Source organism: Camelina sativa, chromosome 3 (genome assembly GCF_000633955.1).
Source record: "Camelina sativa cultivar DH55 chromosome 3, Cs, whole genome shotgun sequence".
NCBI classification, from domain to species: Eukaryota; Viridiplantae; Streptophyta; class Magnoliopsida; order Brassicales; family Brassicaceae; genus Camelina; species Camelina sativa.
The window spans coordinates 20,119,069-20,136,180 of NC_025687.1; the positions used below are offsets into that span (position 1 = coordinate 20,119,069).

At 32.2% G+C, this 17,112-nt stretch overlaps 2 protein-coding genes across 4 annotated transcripts; both read left to right on the forward strand.

The window, feature by feature from the left end:
- LOC104777589 (prolyl-tRNA synthetase associated domain-containing protein 1-like) lies at positions 1,249 to 4,343 on the forward strand. Of its 3 annotated transcripts, XM_010501863.1 has the most exons (13): positions 1,249 to 1,425; positions 1,624 to 1,683; positions 1,765 to 1,818; positions 1,917 to 1,977; positions 2,082 to 2,158; positions 2,440 to 2,489; positions 2,589 to 2,671; positions 2,835 to 2,905; positions 2,998 to 3,151; positions 3,244 to 3,377; positions 3,466 to 3,540; positions 3,639 to 3,749; positions 4,254 to 4,343. In XM_010501863.1, the coding sequence occupies exons 1-12, from the start codon at positions 1,387 to 1,389 to the stop codon at positions 3,708 to 3,710; spliced, it is 930 nt and encodes a 309-aa protein (XP_010500165.1). In that variant the 5' UTR covers positions 1,249 to 1,386; the 3' UTR covers positions 3,711 to 3,749; positions 4,254 to 4,343. The 3 variants fall into 3 exon arrangements, with proteins under 3 accessions (XP_010500165.1, XP_010500164.1, XP_010500166.1); XM_010501862.2 differs by lacking the exon at positions 4,254 to 4,343 and having other exon boundaries at positions 3,639 to 3,884; XM_010501864.2 differs by lacking the exon at positions 4,254 to 4,343 and having other exon boundaries at positions 3,244 to 3,374; positions 3,639 to 3,884.
- LOC104777588 (mitochondrial inner membrane protein OXA1-like) lies at positions 4,122 to 5,595 on the forward strand. Its single transcript, XM_010501861.2, has 5 exons — positions 4,122 to 4,640; positions 4,778 to 4,871; positions 4,999 to 5,034; positions 5,136 to 5,188; positions 5,278 to 5,595. Exons 1-5 carry the CDS (start codon positions 4,225 to 4,227, stop codon positions 5,549 to 5,551), a joined length of 873 nt encoding a protein of 290 aa, XP_010500163.1. The 5' UTR covers positions 4,122 to 4,224; the 3' UTR covers positions 5,552 to 5,595.

The window sequence follows — 17,112 nt, forward strand, 5'->3', positions numbered from 1 at the left end:
GTAAATATGATCTAATACCAACTCCTATTCTTCTGAACAATGAAAAAACCTACCATAGGAGAGAATAACAACACAAACACCAATATGGTCTAGACTCTAGAATAGACCTGGTTGGTGGCCTCAACAGTTCTTGATCAAATCAAATAGACACAAGAAGAGTAGGCTGCAAAAGAAGTAAACATAATTTATTAATAATATTAATTATTAAAATAAAACATGCCTGTAAAAGCTTGGGAAGAGTAGAGATCGATTGCTTGACTGATCGTCCCACCTTTTCGACAAAGCGAGGCAAACTTGAGCCAAGCTCAACATTTTTGAGCCAAAGATTCTCATTATTTTTTGTTTATTTTACGCATTCTCTGTATTGTGTAATCGAAAATGAGGAGATAAATTAAGTTACTTGTGTTGTTGTTATGTTCTTATTTTCATTGGCTCCTACTAGTAACCATTAGAATAACAAAAAGAAAAAGAATAAAAAGAACAATGCGGAATGAAATAAACATTTTTTAAAGAATAAAAAGAAAATCTGCAGAGAAGGAACAAAATAGTAAATGGTAACCAAACAATAAAAATGTTATTAAAATATATTAAATATTAAATAAATTAAATTTCAATGATAATACTAATATTGTTTTTAATGTACACATAATAAATTTTACATTTGATTTTAAAATAACATTTGTAAATTAAATTTTAGATAATCATATTATATATTAATAATTAATATTAACATACAATAAAATTTTAAAAATAATTTAAATTTGTTTTACTATTCATACAGTTTTCAATTAGAGCCTTAAGATTAGTTTAACATAAAATTCTTATCAAAAATATTTTTTCTGTCAATACATTATGAAAATATGAAAGTTTTTATATTACAAAATTGAAATTTTATTAATAAACATATTTTATTTAATTTAAAATAAAAAATGAATTTTAATATTTGTTCTTTTTTTTGTTCCATTTGTTATTCATCAATTTTGGGGAGAAATTTTTTTGTTCTATTATTCTTTATTTTTTTTGGAGAATATAGAGAAATATAGAGGGAAAAATATTATTTTCAAATGGTTAAAAAAAATTGTGGAATGATGAAATCCTAAATTTTGGTCATCAATTGAAGCGATTGTTTTGACTTTTGACAAACAAACAGACGATAGTGGGCCTTGTGGCTTAAAAAGCCCAATAGAAAAATATTCTAATTTTTTTCTTCAATTTCAAATAAGGAAGGAGGAGACAAAATCCGAAGAAAAGAAAAAAAAAAAACCTAATTCGTCCTCCTCTCTTTTTCAACAAAATTTATCTACAGATTCTTCCTTCTCGCTCTTGTCTCTCTCTCTCTCTCTCTCTCTGTCTCCCTTTTGATTTCTAAATTTTGATACGATCCAAATGGGTTTCTCCAAAGACCAGCTGCTTAATCGACTCCAGGTTTGTTAAATCTTCGTTTCTTAAAATCTTTGATTTCGCATTGCTTTTGTTTTTGGAATCCGTGAGAGAGCGATTAGATCAATCATAAGTTGTATAGCGCAGAATCGTCTTGAACACAAATGTACTGCTTCTAGTTTTAAATCGATTTGGGAATGTGGGCAATGTTAATTGAATTTTTCTGTGTATTTACACTTTCAGGAACTTGAGATTGATTATACCAAGTATGAACATCCGCCTGTTCTAACCGTCGAAGCTCAGGTTAACAAAAAATTAGGTTTTGGATAATTATAGGATGTTTAATAGATGTTGGTATTTATAAAGCTTTCTCTAAATCTTCAGGCTAAGTATGTAAGCAGTAGTGAGGGAGCACTGAGTAAGAACCTCTTCTTTAAGGTAAAATCTTTCAAAGCCATAAGCTATTTCCTTTGGAATTTACTGTACTTATTTCTAAATGGCTCATATGCTTCTGTTTTGGTTTTGTTTTTTGGCAGGACAAGAAACATCGATATTACATTGTTTCAGCCATGGTTGATACTAAAGTTGATATGAAAGGTAAATACATGTTTGTTGATATTGGCCGCATAGATAAAGTATTTGAGCTTGTGAAATAGAAAAATGTGTTTAATGGGTGTTCCCTGTGACTTCTAATCCAACAGTTTTATCTCAGAGACTTGGTCTTGGGAAAGGAGGAGTAAGAATGGCTCCTGAAGAAGCACTTGCTCAGCTTTTGCAGGTATTCTTCATTTTTCTCTCCCTCTGCTACTATGTTTTGTTATATATGTTTGGAAAGAGTTATAATCAATGACCGTAGTGTAAAAATTGAACCATGGTAGTGACAATTGACAAGATAGTTTCTCCAGACAGAATTGCTAAAAACTGTTCTATTTGTGGATAGTGATAGGTTTGTTTTCCTTACCGTAGTTTACAACAAAATCCACATGAATTTATTTAACTTAGTTTCATTCATGATTACAATTTTTGACACTCATGCTACTTTTCTTTTTTTTGTCAAAGGTGTCCCTTGGATGTGTTACCCCGTTTGCAGTTGTAAACGAATCTGCAAGGTATTGTTTTCCTTAACATTGGTTCATAAGTGTGCTCCTTTTAAGTTTTTAATTATTGTCGTTGACTGACATTCTTCTTACAACTTTCCTTTGTTAAAGAGATGTGTCGCTCTTGTTAGACCAAAACTTCAAGAACCAAAAGCGCTGCATATTCCACCCATTGTCTAACGAAGTCTCAGTCTGTAAGTACTTCATTACAATACTTTTCTTGTATGGTTCAAGTTCATGCCTTATCGAAATAGTTATATCATCCCAACTTAAGAAACTGTTTTGGTGGTCAGTTCTTTCTAGCTACCAACATAATTTAGCTTATATACTAATTCGGTTGGTCCCTGCCATTTTCAGCTCTTAACACATCTGGTCTGGACAAGTTTCTCAAGTCGATTGAGAGAGATCCCGTATACGTTGACCTTGAGGCAAATATTTCTAAACCTTTAACTTGAAACCTCATGTTCCACAGTTCCTTTCTTCAACGTTAACCTTTTGAACTATGGTTTTGCTATTTCAGGCTAACCCGGCAGTTGGTAAAGATCAGCCTCCAGATCTAGCTGTTTATGTTCCCTCTAATTCAGTTGTTATTCCCGAGATTACTAGTGAAACATCTACCAAACAAACCCCTCCTCCAAAAAGTGTGTCAGCAGAGGTTAAGCCTGTCGCTTCAGGTATGCCTGATGTATCAGGTTTTTTAACCATCCGCTCCATGCTAGACTTTAAAAGATTAGTGTATATAACTCGGTTTTCTCCAACTATGCAGCCAAGCCGAGCAAGCCAGCCAGTAAGGGTAAGAGCGTCGTCGTGGAAAATTCAACCCTGCTAGCTTTCAAGAACCCCGAGAAGTTTGTGGAGGAGATTATGGACAAAACATCGGCTCTATTATTATCCGAGGTAGTAGTAATAAACTCATCTCAACATCAAAATCAATTCGTTAACATTTCAAGGTCAATTCTGAAACCGGTTTTACTTTTACATATTACAGGCTAAGGGAGAGAATGTGGAGGCTTTGGCAGAAACACGGAGAAAACTTCTTACCTCAGAGTTGACCCACCTCGCTGTCAGTAAAACATTAGAAATACATGGTTAACCATCAGTCCAAGACTTAAAAACCGTTCGTACCAATGTTTGATTTTTTTTGGGTAAATTTGATTGCAGATTATGTTCAAGAACACAGCGTACACAGAAGGTTTTCATGCCGGTAAACACTCCCAGCCGAAGCGACTGTAAGAAGTTTTGGTTTGGTTTGTTGAACCGGAGATATTTGGGGTGAGAAACATACCGGTTAAGCATTTTATTTCCATTGTACAACAATTTTAGATAGACTAAAAAATGATTTACATTTACATGAGCCTAGAACCATTATCCACTTATTGTTGCTTTGTTCAATCCAAGAGAAATCAATCTGTTCCCAAACAAATAAAAAATGAATTCGAATCTAAACAAAATTGAAAATAAAACTTCTTAAGATATTCTGATGATTAAGATTTGATATTTTAGTTACAACTTTATGATAATAATAATAAAATCCAAAAATGTTAGGACTAATTTTTTTTTACTTTTTAATTTTGGAGATATTATTCGATAAAGTCGGGATTTTATATTTAACAACAATTAGTCATTATTTTATACTTAATTAATTGTAAATGTATTTTCCTAATCATGCAAAATGCAAATTTATGTTCTTCGTCTCTTTAGCCTTAAACCCTAATCGTTTTTACCGGTAAATCAAATTCACCGATCGATGTCACTCGTCCGTTGTTTATCCCTCAGGTCGGTGCTGAGAGCTCGACATCACCGATCCTCTTATTCATGTCTAACCCATCTTCACCAGACTCCTCGTGAAGAAGAAGAAGAAATTACTCCATCAATCCGAAGTTACCACAGTATCATCCACCAAAGTTCGTTCATCAACGGTGGATCGGCTCTAGATCTCTCTCGCACTCATCGCTCTGTTTTCCAATCTCATCCAGCTACGTTTTCGTCAGATCGATTCATCTCCACCTTCAATAGCAGCTTCACTGGTTCCGCTGACGCCGTCATCGATTGGTTGTTCCAATCTGCGGTTTCTAGGGCTTTTGAGTTACATAACGTTGCTGATGTTCTTGTTTCTCTTAACCATATTCTTACTTTACTTAACTCTTTCACATTTTCTCAATGGTATGATTTCAACAGTGTCTTATTATACTGCTAAACATGGTTATTGGTTGATTCTGTTCTGCTTTGGGTCAAGATTAAGTGTCTTTGTGATCAATCTTGGTTTGTTATCTTTGAATAATGTGTTACATTACGTACAGGTGGGTGTTTATCATCGTCACGTCGCTATTGATTCGTGGGATCACAATTCCTGTTATGGTTGATCTTCTTAACTGTATTGCAAGGTTTTTTAAAGTAAGTTTCTTTATGCTCTAAGAGATTAAAGATAGACGAAACTTTTGGTTTTGAGTAATTTAGTAACAACTTAGCCAAACATTTTTATTTCATGAGAAATTTATTTAGTGAATCTGTCTTTGTACAGAGTCTTGGCTCGGACCAAGGAAAGGCTCTAGACAAGGTAAATTGTAGCTTTGCTTTGTTTCCAACATTTGTGCTCAGAACTTGCAGTGTGGTTTGAGTTAGCTTCCTACATTAGCTTGGTTGTTTTGGATCATTCAGGTATCAGTACTCAGTAAAAGTCCAGGAGTAATGTACACCATGTTGAAAAAAGAGTGAGTAGCTTTCTGATTACATTTGTTTCTGTAGGGTTGTTTAAAAGCTTAACATGCTCTGCTCGGTTCTTTTTGTTGTATGATTACAGGTTTTTTGGAGTTAAAGGATCAGTCATTGGTCAGGGTATTCAAGTTCCTGTATTTTGGTTTTCCATGGGAGAGTTGAGACAAAACATGGTTGAGATTCTTATGTCGCGTCTTCGGGGTAAGATGTTGTCAGCGGAACTGATCAAGAACGGGGTCTTAAGCAGAGGACGCTTAGTGGTGGTTGTTGGCGATGGAATCGGCCTAGAGATCCAAATGTTCGATCTTGATTTCTCTCTTATCTTGAAACGTCGTCAAATCTCACAAAGCTACGTTTAATAAGTTTCGATTTCATTCAGTAATTTTAATAATTTTTTTCCTTATTGTTCTGTTTATCGAAAAAAGAGAGAGATGAACACATTATTTGCTAGTTGGCCATACATCCCCTGTTAAAAATTATTTAGTTACACTAATAAACGTATAATGCATAGTGTTATATGAACCATATATCATACGTACGTAAATCTGATGTAAACTATTTGTTTAATTCAGTCATGATTTAATAGTTATGAAAGTCAAAAAAACTAAAAAGAGAGAAAAGCTGAAAACAATTCTTTAAAGATAAAGAGAAATTAACCGGGTTGATACATGGCTGATACATGCATGGTTGGAATCGAGTTAACCGGGTGAATACTAAACCATTCTCCAACAGTAAGCCGACTTAAATCCATAAGTCTAAGAGAAATTGTATCGAATCTAATTAGTCAAATACACGAGCAAATGAAACTAATAAAAACAGCAATTAATGTTTGTTATTGTTTAGAATATTTTCTATTATGAAGGGAATATTTCGTATCAATAAAATTATTTATTTACAACTTAAGGTTTGTAATTATTTCAACTCTTAATAAAATAAAATAAAAAAGTAAGGTGATATTTTGTCGTCGACAATCTTATATATAAATAGTGTATTGTGTGTTGTGTGCCCTAATTTTTTCGCCCGAACCTGAGAGAGAAAAAAAAAATGGATGGAGAAGTTTTCAACAATCAGCCAATTATTGATGAGGAAGAAGATGATCTCTTCAATGAAAATTTTATGGAAGACTGCGTGCGAATGGATCAGTATGATGAGAAAGGTTTAGATCAGATTATAGTTGACCTTGACGCAGCTGAGGCTGTGGTAGATGCTCTTGAAAATCTACTCCATGATGGTCACGAGCTTGAGGAGGAGGAGGATGAAGAAGAAGATCTCTTCAATGATACCTACTTTGATGATTATCGCAGATGGATGGGCAAGGATGGTGAGTATGAATCCAACAGATTTGATCACGAATGTGATTTAATCAGTTAGATCAGATTATGCTAAGTTTGTTTTCCATGGTGTTACAAGTTTGTTTTGATTAGCTTATTTTTTTTTTTTTACAATGAATCCACATTATTTTATTTTATCATCTTAAATTATTCTATTAGGATTTATCCGTCCTATTAATTGAAAAGGTTTTTAACAAACTAATAATTCATCTACGAGAAGGGTAAAATCATTTTCCAGAAATGCTCTCATTTTATATTCTTGGAGAAGGCGCTGTAGAGAAGGCCTTACAACTTGTTGGTGGTTGTGACCGGGGAGGAGGGATTACTGCAGTTGTTATTGCTATGCCGCTACCAGGCGCAACGATAAGATATCGCTCATCATCATGTACGTAAAGTTACTCTAGATTCTTTGTTCTTTGTAACAGATTAAAAACCTCTCACCCAAATTTTGTGGTTTATTTTAGCTCCACTATGGAGTAGAAAGTTTTCTCTAAGAAGAAGATCGAAGCTCTTTGATGTAATTCTAGCTTGAGTTACGATATCCAACTTCTTATTATTCTTAGTAAAACACTTGATTTGGACTTTGGTTATGTTTATTACCCACGTCCAAATTTTGTGGTTTATTTTAGCTCTTTCTTTACCTATCAAGTCCAAGTCCAAGATGACTTCGAGGAGGACGAAGAAGAAGTCGACTAAGGAGTAGAAAGTGTTTGCTTTTGTCAATGGTTTTCATTTTTTAATAGTCGGGCTATGTTAAACAATTAAACCTTAAGATGTTTATATCGTTATATAGATATATACTCGATGAAAAGAATATGCCCGATTCTGCGCAATATTCCTAGACAATGATATCGTGTATATTTGAATTGCCAAAAAGTTGGATTTAGATTTATTTTGTTAAGATTTAGACATTAATATTATGATAAATTTTGGAATTATCATTAACTGATTGAAGTAGCACAAGTGCACTACATCTACATATTTTGAATGATATAGCTTAGCCATATATCACGCATACATCACGATTAGTTATTAATTAGTGAAAAAAATCTATATATAATATCAGTCCGAATAAATGCTTGTGTTTTTCCAATCTTATCTTTTGGATAATTTTCCAAAAAAATATGTAGAAAATTTAAATTGTGTGTTTTACAAAAAGTTGTGATTGTTCACTGTAAAGGTTTTTTTTGTAAAATTGCAGCTGTTCATTGTAGAGTTGTGTTTATTCGAATGTATCTTTTGAAATCTAGATATATTTGTCTGTTTGAACTATTTTCATTTTTTTGCCGTGACACAAAATAATATAAATTTTCAATCATTTTCTAAATTATTCTTTAGCATTTATTCTTTTAAAAATAAAGAAATTCCTCCAATTCTTGATTTAACAAAATATTTTTGGAATGATGAATTTAATTTACAAATTTTAGTTAATTTTAAATATAAAAATTTAATGAAAATACCTAGAGTTTTTTCCCAATGGATTATATAGTGAGTTTTTGAATTTGAATTTTCATTAAGGTAATAAATATGAATTCTATTTAAAAGCAGTTTATATAAGTTATTAGGTATAATCAAGTGCTGACAGTTGCGATTTTTCGTAGTACCTTTTCGTAAATTTTTTGTTTTTTTTGTTTTTTTTAAAAAGATCAAACGGTTGTATATGTTCATTATAGAGTTGTGTCTTTTAACTATATTTTATTTATATTTTTTTCATCACAACTTTTTGTTCTAATAGGTGTGTGACGTCACTAACGTGTTTCTATTTAAATGGTCATGTCTTTTGAACTTTCTTTATATTTGTCTCTTCATCAGTAACTAACAAGTTCATTGAAACAAATTTTTCATTTTATGTTGAATCTAAATAATAAAAATATTAATATCTAATATCTAACGTTATTCTATAATCTAACTAAAATTTTGGAAATGATTATAGCATTAGAGAAATTTTATATTTAATGTGAACAACAGTTACGACTAAATGTGAACAATTTGAATAAATGTGAACAACAGTTACGACTTTTTGTAATATTTTTTTCTGAAAAAATTGTTTTTATTTGTTTTTTTAAACTCAAACAGTTGTATCTGTTCATTGTAGAGTTGTGTCATTTCACTATATTTTATTCATATTTTTTCATCACAACTTTTAGTTCTAAGAAGTGTGTCTATTTAAGTCATGTTTTTTGAACTTTCTATATATTTGTCTCTTTATCAATAACTAACAAGTCATTGTTTGTTGAAACATATTTTCCCCATTATTTTCAATCTAAATAATTTGAATATTAATTTTAATATTCAACGTTATTCTATAAACTAACTAAATTTTTAGAAATGATTATATCAACATAGAAAATTACACTGATTATTAAATATATTTTTAATTATAATTTTTAATAGAAAATTACATTTACTCATTACAATCATTAGTTCAATATTCTCAATTAGGATCACTTTGTCATAATGATTTTTTTTAATTGTAGCTCTTTACCATAATTCTTCATAAAATATGTTATAAATTTATAATATTTTATACAATATTTTTTGCAAAGTTTCGTCTATTCTATGTAATATTTTTTTGTTTTATAAGTTTTCAGTTTCAGAGTTATGTTTTTAGTAACAGTTTATGTTTAATGTTTATGTATTCAAACTATTCTATTACATTCAAATGATTTCATAATGTATAGTTTTAAATTTTAAATTTATTTACTTTTTTCTAAAATATTTCCCTATTGATATCGCGGGGGGTGGGGGGGAGGGGTTTGATTCTAGTAAGATAATAATTTAATGTAGATTTTTTACTATAAAAGGTGTCAAATTGTTTATTTTTGGTGACTGGTGAATGTTTTTTTTTTAATTAACTAATGAAATTACCAAATATTTCGACGACCGGCATTGTTGGATTATACAGGTCGAGAAAAAAACTACAAAACAAAACAAATATGTTGATTAATGTATATGTTTATCTCATCTCTACAACACCCGCACACGTACACACACCCAAATTATAACTTTCTTACATATTTCAAAAAAAACACAAATGTTTATAAATCTTTAAAAGAAACGTTTAAAGTATTCATCAGCAGCAGCCGCCGGTGGTGCTTTATTTCCGGCCGTCTTTCTAACTCTTGCTGTAACGATAGTAGAAGAGACATAAGATAACTAAGATAACTTTCAGTTAGGATCACTGTGTCCACAATCTGGAAAGGAGTCATTTTGCTTTTTGTTTTACTTGATTTCTAAATCTTGATTTTGATTCTTGTAAAGAGAAACAATATTTTTATCTTTCTCTTTATATGTGTAGTAGTACTTTCTTTTTATATATACAATAAGACTTTAGGTTTGTGCCATTCATGAGACTTTGTATTTGGAAGTTGTTTCGTTGACTTTTATTTATGATTATGTAATATTTAACCATTTAGGTTTAATAGAATTTGCCAAGCTATAGTTCAGAATTGTGAGTTTGACCAGTGTGCTTGTCTCAGTCTTTGGCTCATGTTTTTAATCATTTTTGATATATTGAACTCATATTCTTAAGTAATCTGTTAACTAATAAAAGACTTTCAATTGAATTTTATTGGAACAAATAGCATAAACTTCTACATAGTGTAATACACAAATCGATACACAAGCACATGCATAGACGATTTTGCGTAAGTAGGTACTTAGAAACATCTATGATAATGCTTCAACACAAAGAACTCGCATGGATAAAAATATGTACAGTTCAACAAAAATATTGAAATAGCATCATGTCGCCACGGGTAAGTTTAATATGTCAACCGCCGAACTCGCCACCGTAACCGCTGCCAAGACAGGCGATGCTTTCCTTGCCATCCTTCTTAGCTTTGTGGTAGAGAAAGTGAATGAGCCATAGGATGAACATGAACAAAAGAAATGCCCCAAACACTATGAACAGAATCGCCACAGGGCTCATTTGATCAACGACTTCTTTTTAATTATTAGTTACTATGCAATTGTTAATTTTTGTTTTTCACTTCTCAGATAAGAAACAACGAGATGTATAGATAGAGATGAGGAGCCTTTAAAACTCATCGTGTTAACCATTGAATTTGTGTTAGCTAGGTTGTATTTGAATTTCAAACGGAATATTTGGATACTAATTTAGTCTTTACTATTAACTTTTATTCAAGCCCAAATGGAGAAGCAATTTAGAATTTCTTTTCTTTTAGATTATTAATTAAACTAAAAATTGTACTTGTCAGGTCTTCGGATCGGATTATTGAACCCATATGTTTCTTGTTGATATATCACTCCATGTAGAAAGTTTTTACTGATCAAAATATATTAATTTCATAAAAAGTTTTTACTGATCAAAATATTTTTTCCAATTTAGTTAGTTTGTTTATTTTATATTTACTTATATGTTTCGTAGAGACATTAATATGTTTTGGAAAAACAAAAACAAACATACATAGACAGTAATCAAGTGACCAATTCGTATCTGGATCACAATCATATTAACTCAATCAATCGGTTCAAGTCGAGTTTTTATAATCTTAGTTGACATGATAAAATACACACTAGTTCCAACGAAGGGTATCATTTGAAAATTTGACAATTTCTTTGAAATGATAATTTTAATGAATATTAGTTATGTGGTCAGACCATCACCAAGGCCAAGTTGTTACATAAGTTTTTAATAATCTAACATCAACTATAGCTTTTCATATAACGACAATACTTAATAAACTTTTTTACTCATCACCTTATAAAATAAAAAATAAAAAATAATCTATATACATTATTATAAAATTAATAATTCAAACAACCAAATCGAGTATCTGTCTACATCATCTCATTTAATTGTAAAACGAAACCTAAGTATTTTTCTTCATATTGTAGGCTAAAATATAGCAGTTGTTATAACTTTTAATTCTCATAATAAATTAACAAAAAAAAATTCTCATAATAAGTAAATATATATAGCAATACTCAACTAAAAAGATAAATATATAGCAACTATTAAATAAACATACTTGGAGTAATTGAAGTGACCTTGGTGCAGTGGTCAGTAGCAAATCCAATTGTAAAAAGCACTATCATACCAAAGATTGGGTCCTATTTCTATGAATGTAGGGATTTGGCTAATAAACCGGTCAGTTATGCCCCAACATTTATATATATATATATATATATATATATATATATATATATATTTCGAGTAGATATTTGGTATATATGTATGAAAATCTCAATGCATTAACTTTAACTACCACTACAAGAAAACCGACAATTCCCGACTACATTTTACGACTACTCTGCAGTTGCCAAATTTAGCGACTATTTAGTCACTAAGATACGACAAGGTTACGACTAAATATAATCGATCGTAACGTAGTCACTACATTGTGACAACAACATATAGTCGTAACTGTAGTCGCAATTTAACAACTAACATACGACTATTATATAGAAGTATATATGCAATCGTAGCATTGTCGTTATATAGGCACTCATTTACGACTAATGTTGTAGACGCATATGAGCTGGATGATGAGTTTCAATGTAATTTATCATCTTTAGATGATGAACTGGATGAAGACGGAGATCCTCCTAACTAAAAGTTTTATTTAAGCTTGTGGAAAATTTGTATCAATTTGGATAATTATGCTTGTATCAAATATTTTGGATAAATATGTTTGTATCAAAATAGATAATTATGTGTTTATATTAAATTGTAAATTATGCTTCTATCAAACTGAGTAAATATGTTTATATAAAATTGGTGGTATATATGTCCATATATGTAAATATATATTGTGACTGATTAGCTGTTATTTGGTGACTAAATTTGAAATTTTTGGTTTAACTAATATTGTCACTGATTAGCGACTAAATAAAAAAATTATGAATTAATTTTACCCGGAATACCAATTAATCCAAATGGTTTGAGTGAATTAAACCCGGGAAACCAATTAATCCCAAAAAATTTTGATTGTTCCACCAAATCAAAATTAATTTGGTTTACCGGGTAATCGATTTTGCCCCTTTTATCCTAATTTCTAACCCTAAATTTCATTACCCTAATTTTCTTCAAACCTCTTTTCCTCTCCTCTCAGATCCTCTTTTCTTATCATCATCTCTTAGAATTTCTGATTCCTCTTATCCATCTCTCTTTCCGAATCCTCTCATCCATCTCTCATCTCTATTCTCCCATCTCTCATCTCTATTCTTTGGTGAATCCCGACATTCATGATGGCTCCAACATAGTCTGCAAGTAAGTCTGCAACTAAGGCTCCAACGAAGGCTCCAACCAAAGCTCCAGTTAAGCGATGACGAAAGAGGAAAATGGTTCCTAATGTATTCCAAAGAACCGAAGGGTCGACCCCCATCAAGGAAGCGAGAAGACCAAACCTTCTACCGAGTCAATACAACTTAACGCCGGCAGCAGATTTACCTCATCCTCAATCACCCCAAGAGCAAGAAAATGTTTTCCCGAGACATTCACCGTCAGCAGCACCACATATCCACAACTATCCACCACCACAGACCCTTTTCCAGACCTCGGTGAACCAACAACGTCAGACTCGACAGCCTCTTTCGTCACAGGAGGTCCAAAACAATCCGCGACAGTTTGATGCTGAGCCTCCACTACAGGACGCTCCACCGTCTCCAGCTGATAACTCTCACTCTCAGATCCGTCCATCTTCTCACGGTCACAACTACCACGATGATTCTGCGGCTGCAAATCCAGAACTCCAGGAGGACACGATTATCACTCTAAATGCCCTGCTTAGAGTGCCAAACCGTGAGAAGTTTACCACCGTCCTCTCCCCCACACCGATGCCAAACACGACCTGGTATTATTATTGATGTCAAGTGGTTGTTAATTTTTTGTCTGTGATGGTTAGTTTTAGAGCATTGATCTTTGTTTTGCTTTTTATTGTTGAAGTTACTTTTCAATCTACCTTTGATTGTTCTTAATAAGTTCTGTTTTGATTGTTCATAATAGGTTTTGTTTTGTGTTGGTCTTGTATATATGTATGTCTTTTACTGTTGAATCATACTCGGTTTTTGACATCTGTTTCATGTGTTTGTAGGTTTACTCGTGATGAAAAATCGAGACTGGTAAGGAAGATTACTAAAGTTTTCACAAATAAATTTGACGGTTCATACTACAGCTGGTCATGTGTGCCTCGGGAGAGACAAGAGAGATATTTCATCGAGTTTGCGGTACAGTTTTCTCTCTTTAACTTTTCACATATAGCTTTACTTGTTGAGTTTCCACTAACATCATTCTATTCTCTTTGCTTTCTAGAAAACACACACATGGGATCCTTTGATTACTCGGACAGTTCAACAGTGTTTCGAGCTCATCTGTCAACGTCGGATGAAAGACATGATTAGCAATGCCAAGACGAGTGGAGAGCGACCTAAATGTATCAGAGATACTATTTGGCGAACAATGGTTGAGTATTGGGATACTGAAGAAGCACAACAAAGGAGTCTCACCTACTCTAAAGCTCGTTTGTCTGATCATAATGGTCTTGGTCCTCACATCCACTTATCAAGGCCGAAGTCTTATCAACAAATCCAAACCTAAATGGTTAGTAACTTTTATATATCCATAAATTTTGCTTTTCTTTACATTTGGAGCTTTAAATGATGTCATAATCCTTGCCTCTCTTGTAACATTGCAGGAAAAAGAATTAGGAAGACCTGTGAGTCTTGGTGAGGTTTTTATTAAGACACATACCAAGCCAGATGATACTTTTGTTGACCGGAAGGCGGAGCAAATCACTCTCATTTATGAGAAGAATTTGCAGCAGAAGTTGTCCGACCTTACAGAAGTTGTCCGACCTTGCAGAAGATACTTCACAGCCTCCAGAGCTCACAACATATGATTAGACAACCATCTTTATTCAGGTAAAGTATCACTTTTCACAACCCACATTGAATTATCTTGTGATTTCTCTTTCTTTTCTTAGTCTACTCAGAAGGATTCACGGGGAAATTTGTATGGAGTTGGAAGTTTTAAGCATACTCTTCAACCTCTTCTCAATGGCAAGGACAACCAAAGACAAGAGTCTGCAATGTTTCAGTCATTGCAAGAGCAACTGAAGGAAACTCAACGTAAAATCGAAGAGCAGGCTGCTTATAATTCTTGTCGTGATGTTGAGGTTGCTGCTCGTGATGCTGAGCTTGCTGCCCGTGAAGCACTTCATTTCCAAGCTGTGGCTGAGCAGAAGGACAAGCTAGAGCACTTGTCCTTAGTGGAGAAGTACCTGCGCAAAACTGACCCTGCCTTTATGGACTTCTTGAACTCTCAATCAGCTGAAGCAACCACAGATCCACTCTCAACCACACTTCCTGCAGCAGCTCCACGTTCAAATCCGGATCCTTCTCCAACATCAAACAGGGATGCTTCTTAGGTTCTATTCTCACTCTCCAATTTCTTAGATGTAACTCATGATGAACTTGTCTCTTTTGTTGAGCCACATACCAATATCATTTTTTGTTGTTTCTCTTTGCTTAAATATGACTTGTGAGAAACTTGGTATGCATTTTGTATCTTTTTGGTTTGTATTATGAATCTTCGGTTAATATGACTTTATTGTCTCAATTCTTGGTTTTGGTTGTATTTACAATATTGGTTTCATAATATTTTGAAAAACAGATTCCAATTTCAATTTAAAACAATCACAAATTTGTTTTCCAAAACACATTAGCCGCTAAACAGATATAATATGAGGCATAACACAATAGTAGCCAAATAGTCGTAAATGAGTAGCAAGTATTTTACGACTACTTTACGTCTACACGCGAAAATATTGTACATAATGGTTAGTCCTAAATCAGTCGTAATCGAGTCTCCATAGGTTACAACTACACCACGATTCCTTTACAACTGCCTATATAACTGTTGGTTTATCGTAACCCTGTCGTATCATAGTCGTCACAAGTTATGACTCTGATACGACTAACATTACGACTACTTAGTTTTGTCGTACCGTAGTCGTTAAATAACAACTATTTTTACTACTAATTCTTTTAGCGACTAATAATTTACGACTATATGTATTAGTCATAACAGAGTCGTAAAGAGCAAATTAGCGACTAACTAACGACTACTACCACAGTCGAGAATAGCCTGTTTTCGTGTACGTACCCATCCTTAAACTCAATGACAGTATATATCTCGATAGCAAGATTTCATACCAATAAGGATCAAGACAATTTGTTCTCCACAAAGAGATTAGGGTTTATTATTCAATGGAGAGTACAAAGGTTTTTAAAATATATATATTATCACAAAAAATTGTTACTTATCTTCTTACGCCAAAAAGATGTTACGATCGAGGAAAGAATTACAACATCATTTTCGAAGGATTTTTGTAAGAAACAAAATGATTAAACATTAATGATATGATAAAAAGTTGCTAACACAAAATAAATAAAATCCTTGATCACTAGAAATTTAGCCATTTATACTACAAACAAAATGATTATTCTTTAGTTTTTGCAGTTACTACGATAAAAACTCTAGCGTTCAATATATACAATTTCATAATTTGTGTTCACGACTCACGTACGCATGATATTTTGTTTAGACACCAAAAAGTCCACATTTTCTTTAAAAACTTCAAAGTAGCGAATAAATTTTCTCTAGACACAAATTGCGAAAAATAAAATATCTCACATTCGAGCAAATTAGACGAGCAATAGACACGTACATTATTTAAATGAAACGAAAAGAAAAATAAAGTTTATTAGAAGATTAATATTTTGTAAATGAGCAATTCACATTTACACCCTCATTTCTAGGGCCGGACAAAATATTTGAATCCAGACATCTAACCCGAAAGCGGATTTAAAATATCTGATCCGAACCAAAATCCAAATTTAAAAATATCCGACTGTATATTTTTATTAAATAAATTAGGTATCTGTACTCGATCGGATCGGATATACCCGAACACCCAAACAAATACTCAAAATCATCCAAAGTTATATATCCTAAACAATAAATTAATTCAATTTACAAGTTTTGTAAGTAATTTTATAATCACTATTGCAAGATAATTAAGTAATTTTATAATCACTATTGCAAAATAGTTAGTTTTCATTTTCATATGTTAGTTTGGATAGATTATATGATTCTAACTTTGAATTTGATGTTTTAGGAAGTCCAGAACTATCGTCTTGTGAAGATGTTTTAATATTTAGAATTATCTTTTCTTTCAGCAATTTAATTTTTTGTTTTTTTTTGATAATTATTAACATTAATTTGAATTGACTTTTTTTTTTATTTGGATTAAAAACTATCATATCCGATCTTAACTTGAAATATATTTAAGGATTTAGATATTACCGGAAACTATCCATACCCGATGGATGTTTACTCGAATCCGACCCGAAATCTAAAAATACTCTACTGGATTTTATTTATCTAGACCCGAAAATCCGAAATACCCGACCCGGAACCCGAATAGATACCCGAATGTCCACCCCTATTCATTTCTTCACCTTATGATAAAGTTTTATTTTTATTTTTATTTTTGTTAAAGCACATTATGATACAATTTCAATCATCACAAGTTTAAATCTTACATATAATAAAGAGATAATTA

Excerpts from the sequence above, each read along its gene's own strand:
- LOC104777589 (XM_010501863.1), top strand. The coding sequence starts at position 1,387 with ATGGGTTTCTCCAAAGACCAGCTGCTTAATCGACTCCAG. Across the intron at positions 2,490-2,588 it reads GTTGTAAACGAATCTGCAAG|AGATGTGTCGCTCTTGTTAG; the intron begins GTATTGTTTTCC and ends CCTTTGTTAAAG. Across the intron at positions 2,906-2,997 it reads CCGTATACGTTGACCTTGAG|GCTAACCCGGCAGTTGGTAA; the intron begins GCAAATATTTCT and ends TTGCTATTTCAG.
- LOC104777588 (XM_010501861.2), top strand. The coding sequence starts at position 4,225 with ATGTCACTCGTCCGTTGTTTATCCCTCAGGTCGGTGCTGAGAGCTCGA. Across the intron at positions 4,641-4,777 it reads TCTTTCACATTTTCTCAATG|GTGGGTGTTTATCATCGTCA; the intron begins GTATGATTTCAA and ends CATTACGTACAG. Across the intron at positions 5,035-5,135 it reads AAGGAAAGGCTCTAGACAAG|GTATCAGTACTCAGTAAAAG; the intron begins GTAAATTGTAGC and ends TGGATCATTCAG.